Source organism: Necator americanus, chromosome II (assembly GCF_031761385.1).
Source record: "Necator americanus strain Aroian chromosome II, whole genome shotgun sequence".
NCBI classification, from domain to species: Eukaryota; Metazoa; Nematoda; class Chromadorea; order Rhabditida; family Ancylostomatidae; genus Necator; species Necator americanus.
This window is the reverse complement of record NC_087372.1, coordinates 24,366,337-24,372,336: the sequence shown is the minus strand read 5'-3', so window position 1 is coordinate 24,372,336 and position 6,000 is coordinate 24,366,337. Positions and strand designations below refer to the sequence as shown.

At 40.5% G+C, this 6,000-nt stretch overlaps 2 protein-coding genes across 5 annotated transcripts in view; one reads left to right on the top strand and one right to left on the bottom strand.

The window, feature by feature from the left end:
* Window positions 1-1,090, top strand: part of RB195_019294 (uncharacterized protein) — a gene marked incomplete at both ends in the record, with an annotated part of 32,425 nt that extends 31,335 nt beyond the window's left edge. For all 4 annotated transcript variants that reach the window (XM_064187085.1, XM_064187088.1, XM_064187086.1 and 1 more), the window contains 2 exons: window positions 563-698; window positions 1,002-1,090. In XM_064187085.1, the coding sequence (XP_064042966.1) occupies window positions 563-698; window positions 1,002-1,090 (225 nt within the window). The remainder of the gene's footprint in view (window positions 1-562; window positions 699-1,001) is intronic.
* Window positions 1,091-4,881: 3,791 nt separating this feature from the next.
* Window positions 4,882-5,375, bottom strand: RB195_019293 (uncharacterized protein; the record flags this gene model as incomplete). The annotated part of the gene is made up of 2 exons (XM_064187084.1): window positions 4,882-5,043; window positions 5,130-5,375. The coding sequence occupies 2 exons, from the start codon at window positions 5,373-5,375 to the stop codon at window positions 4,882-4,884; spliced, it is 408 nt and encodes a 135-aa protein (XP_064042965.1).
* Window positions 5,376-6,000: the final 625 nt, after the last annotated feature.

Genomic DNA, 6,000 nt, shown 5'->3' with positions numbered 1-6,000 from the left:
CAAGCGGAAAGATTCATAACTTTGCTATCCTCGAACGGCTAACCACTACTAGGCGTAAGGACCAATTACAGAGGCAAACTTGAAAAAGAGCATATCACGACAGAATTCCAGTTAACTTATGTCAACAACAGCAGAAAGAAAAATGAAACTAGAGTACCAACCAGTGATCTACAAAAACGGGTCAACCAATGCTTGTTCTGATCGCTGTTAGAGAATGAACTTCCTCGTGATATCTGAAGCAATGTCCTTTAGACCTCAGTCATACCTAGAATATTAAGGACATTAAATTTGGACAGCCTATTTTCGAAAATCTTCGAGTTTGGGTTGCACATAACTTCAGCAAGAAGGAAATTTATCCTACGTGAGACTCTGGAGAAAAGGGAGTTGAATATAGTTGAGAAGATTTTTCGCCGTAGTTTAGAGTAGTGCAAATACTTGCAAAAAAAAAAGAAAGTTTGTTGGAAGCACATAAAAATTCCTACATAACAGTGTCTTATCTTTTGAGGTTCTTTCAAGAGCAAAATCTGCTCCTGCGGATTCTTTAACTGCATTACATTTTCAGAATATGAAGACCTGGTTAAAGGATATGGGTAACCTGATTACACGTTCAAATACTGTGGATTATGACCAAGAAGCTTATGTACGCGATTCGTTATCGCTGACCAACAAAATGTGGAATGGATTGTCGGAGTGCATGGGTGGGCCCTTCAGAACTTTCATTCTAGAACTAGTGTTTGCGTGAAATATACTTTTTTGGTACTATTAATCTTGTTCTGTGTCTTTAGAATCTGTTTGTTGCTCAGAGAAACTGAACGAAAGGTGCATTCATTGCAACAAGACAACTTCTAACATCTTTAGAACCATATTTGATTTTCTAGGGAATCAGTGATAATATTCAGCGGGTCATCTCTTGGTTCATATCTTGTAGACTTTGAAGTAATATTCATCACTAGTCTCTCTTATTTGCAAATGTCTACCTATTTTTAGTGCTTTTATTCTAGATCGGTTGAAAAAATGGCAAGATCTACAGGCAGCAGAGGCAGAAATGTCCAAAAAAGTGACAAGGAAAAAGTTAGACTCCAACCGTTAACAAGTGTGTAGCTTTCATATCTGCTCGTGACTTGCATAGAACGTATTTATGTGCTTCTTTTGTGATCTTCCCTGTGTACACTTCATCTAGCTTGCAATACGCGTTTTTTCATGCTTTGTCGGGTTTTATTCTGAAATTTCCGCTATTTATGAATTCACTGTGCTGTCAAATGTTCTTCTATTGTGCACATAGATCGGTATAAGGTTTTATCTGCGAAGGCTATTTAATGTGCATGTTGATTCCCTGAATATTTCTTAGAAGCATCACTCTCACATTCTTCAATCTGTATTCACTAATGAATGTAATTCACACCTTTTTAACTTTTAATTGCACTATAATATCTGCCAGTTATCTTCTACAGCGGAAGAACATAATTTTTACTCTACGCTGACGTCTTATTTGGCAGCTCATGCTAATGAGACACGCCAATTACTGCTTCTATTGTTGATATCTGCCAAATCAGGCTGTTAGGTGCTCGTTTTGACTAGGAATTCTTTTGAACATTCGTCCGAGAAGTTTGGACAATCTTGTAGATATTCTTATATGGATAAAAATGCACTCTTACCCAGTCTCAATAATCTCTTTGAAACAGCTGTACTTTTGGTAGTGAAAAGAGATACAACGCGTACTGTGTCACTTTTGCCAGTTGCAATTGTGCAAAATACGTTGTTTGATTCAGCCGTCCAAAAGAACTTGGTAATTACATCTTTTGTTGATCATAATTTCGTAAATTACTTTTTAAAACTTTTAAGTGTTGAGACAGGGCCAAGATATTGGTGAGATTTTCTCATGAGAAGTTGCAAGTGAAGGGACCATGAGGAAGTGTGCGGTGGGGAGCAGTAGTGAATGGAGGATAGCATGATAACCAGGGCAAAATATTTCCCGAAACGGAAAAAGATTAGGATGACGGTCTGTACATACTAAGCAGGTGCGCTTGGATAGGAAGCGGCCGCTGAAGATTTGATGATGAAAGCCAGGAAGATTAAGTACGATGTCATCGGACTGATAGAGACGAGACGACGCCACCCTCTCAGCGTCGTATTTGAAACTGTAGAAGAACTGTTCTCAGGCACATATGACAGTACAGGAGTTGATGCTCCCTTCAACACGCAGCTCCTGAAGATCTTTCTACTGGGATACGCCAGGTGGAGGGTACAGTAATGAAATTACTCACATTATTTTCGTTTCCCAGGATTATTAGGGGGAGGGGGAAGACCGTACTCGTATTCGTAACCTAAACCCGAGTTCTGTATTTTCCCATGGGTTCCTCAGCTAGTTCATTTCCATTACACATTGTCTTCAAGGAAAATTTTTGACTCAGTTGAGACCTAAGCGGTAATGGAAGCCTTGGAAACCAGGACATCTCCACTCAGAACGTGAAGGTAACGCAAGAGTTGAAGAGTAACTTCACGGAGTTTCGCCATTCCACAAGATTATCGAATTGAAGAGAGGGTTCCGATAAGAACGTACATTTTGAGAACGCAATGCGAAGTAATGGAACTACATGGGAGTGAAGAGTGAAGGTTGGCAGTCGACAGCTACACCACCTCCACTTTGCTGATAACATCGTTCTTACAACACCTAGCATTAGCCCGGCAAAAGTTCCCAAGAAACAAATGAATCCCGGATGCTCCATTTACGCACAACGGAACAAACATATCCGAAAGCATCAGCTACTTTTATCTGGGTTGGGAAATGAACATGAAGAACGTCATGATCTACAAACGAGGGAAGAGGAAACGTGCGGATTGTTGAAAATCGAGGATGTAGAGAGAAGTTTAGGAACACAAGGCTCCGTGCTCACCTTTTTAACATCACTGCTTTGACCTGCTCTTCAGAAAACTACGCACTTCGCAAGCAGGAAGAAAATGCGGTCAACATTATGCAATGTTCATTGGAAAGACTGAAGCTAAGAGTACCCCGCTTCACACAGCTGAGAAACAGTGCTCCATGTTCTGTCGTACGGCAGCGATCGGAGATTGGATACGTCCCGTATTTACTGAGGAAAGCAAAATAAGGTGGGCCGAACATGTACTGCATCTGAACGACAACCGTTGGACCAAAGCGGTGAGCGATTGAGTTTCACGTGATATTAAAGGCACTACAAGAATGGTCGACTGACCGGAAGCCGTACCAAAAATGTAATCCCTATATCTAGACATTATTTCTCAGAATATGTCCATTTTATTTGAATATTCTTAACAATTCTGTAAGGTTGTTGTTAGAATTTATCAGCTAGGTAATATTATTGGTTTTGCAATTTTATACACTTGCTGAGTAGAGTTGTGGTGATCGTACTTTGAGAATGTGGCTGCATTACGAAATGGGTGTGTGCTCAATTTTTCACTCTGGGATGATCTTGAATAGCTTTGTTTCATGGAACGATCTAATGTTGTAAGGATACATTAGCGCTGACTAGCAGAATGACATAATATCTCAAAAAAGATGTTCCCCTGTCGTTTCTGTTTTTTTTTGTACATCTTTTCTAAGAACGGTCCTAAGGAGTTCGGAGTATGTGATAACTACAGCATCTTTTCTTCGGAAACTAACCATTTGCGAGCTGCGAAAGAAGACTGCATTTTTGGAGGAATTTTTCATTTTTGTGAGGTTGTCTCATTTCACCTAGCTCATTTACCCTCATTTGTCCACTTCTCCTTTCTTTAAATGTGGACCTATTAGAAACAGCTTTGGAATGGACTGAAGTTGTTTCGAACCTAACCTGTTTTCGGTGGTGTTTCCAGTATTAAATGAATAAGGATCAATGACATCCAAAATTATAAATGTATTTACCGAAACCACTGGAAATTTCGAGTGATCTCAATGAAAATGATTCATTTTCATCCTGGGTGCGTATCGTCAGGTAGCTCCCGCGAAACTTATCTTAAGGAGAAATGACCGGCAACGGCGATCACTAATTGCGCTGCGCAGCAGTTAATAGCATCAGCAGAGCATTGCGTTGCGTTCGCTTAATGCCCCGCCTATTTCACGATCCTGCTCGCTAAAGTAGTATAAAGGAAGAAGTTTAAACAATCACTTATAATTAACTATCACTCTCCAGATTCAGAAGAATGAAAAGCAGTTGAACCATGGGTAGAATATAACGGTTGGACTTGGATGTCCTTAACATTTCAGATTCTTATTTTCCGTTTTGAACTCTTGTTTTACTTTTTAGCACAGTAATACTAGCAAATCAATAAACCACAGTTTGTTTTCGTTCTATTGACTGATCGACCAGCAAAGTTCGAAAAATGTCTCGCAGGAGCAAAGTTTCTCCGCAGCCGTATCTTGGGGACATAATTCTGATGCATTGCTATTGCCATAGGGACTGTATGGCTGTCTATGGTGTATTGATTTGTTGAGTAAGGAGATGTATCAAGTTATTGCTCGCTAAGTGACAAACAGAAGATAATGGAAAGAATAAGACTTCATGAAAATTGAATGTTAAATGTTGACTACTCACTAATGTATCGCTTTTCATGACAGCAAAGGATAATGTTGCACTCTCCGTTCCTTTGAATGAATAGTCATTTTCCATTTTTTTTTATTTACTCATACTCTAGTACTTCTAGAAATATCCCCATACTTCTTTTTCATTTTTCACGAATCCCACTTTCCAACATTTACTACTTTGTCAGCCTTATGTTTTCTTTACTTTTTAAGAATAAAGCGACTCTTGCAATGTCACTGCAACAAACACCAAAAGCGAATTCTATGGCAAGGGGCAGGTCGATGATCACAGCGGATATAAGATATGCCTGCTCTTTCGCACCGTCAGCCTCTTCTGCAGGCACTTATTCGGCTGCACATGATCGGCTGTGGATACCTAACAACCCTCCCCACCTCTCTTCCTCCCTCCTCATTTCATCCTCTCTTTGGTCTTTCGTAACGTCACTTGCAGCACGTTTTGACTGCTTCGTTGTGGGCAACAATTCGTCGCTGCTCAGCACTGAAACCTTGAAGACGCAGTTCATCGAAGATTATGTCATTCAAAAGAACTTCCTACGTACCGAACAAATACATGAAAAACAGTAGTCCCTACCTCAGGAAAAGTATGTCTTCTCGAAAAAATCCGGTGATACTTGTACACGGGCATCTCATACACGACATTCTTTTTACGTCTACCGACTACCCACGCAGCAAGTTTGCGCTTCCTGAAAGCTGCAATAGCTCGGAGCGTAGTTTGTTTGCGTGGAGGAGGGGTTTTTTGCAGTTGGCGAGTATCGATTCGTCGACAGCCTTCGTGCATGTGCGGCTGGGAACTACTGGGATGACGCATCCGACGCATGATCTGATCTCTGATCTCTACATCATTAACTTTTTTGACCAACTCCACCCTACAAACTGGGCGCCTGAGAAACCGGAAATCACTTCCATAACGTCCGTTTGAAAAAACTGTCTGGCTTATCTTATCATGTGTTGTCCAGCTGCTCGTCAGGAAGGGAGTTCAAAGTAGTCTAGTGGCAGAAAAAGGACTACACTTCGTCTCGTTGCCGCTTTTGTTCTCATACTATTGATAGATACGGAGGGCTGCTGTTTGCGGATCCAAAGACGCGTCCTCGTACTACCCGGAACTTGTTTTTCTAACCTTGAACCATTTCTTATCAAACTACCTTTCTAACCTTTTCTTTGCAAACTTTTCTCTCCTACTTTTTTTTTCAAACAGCATCATTGAAGGATCAGTGGTCATGGTTCTTCTGGAATTATCGGTGTTTTTTTCCTCATTCTCGACCTTTGGCTAACTGTTTGTTTCTTCTGCATTTTGTTTTCCATTCTTTTGCTTATAAATGGTCGAACGCCTCTTTTATTCCACAGAATTGTTGAGAAACTCTTCGACATCGGTTAAAGGATTTTCGATCGGGATTTTTTTGGTCGATTTCGGTCCATGTATGTTTGCACTTAGAACTGGTGTA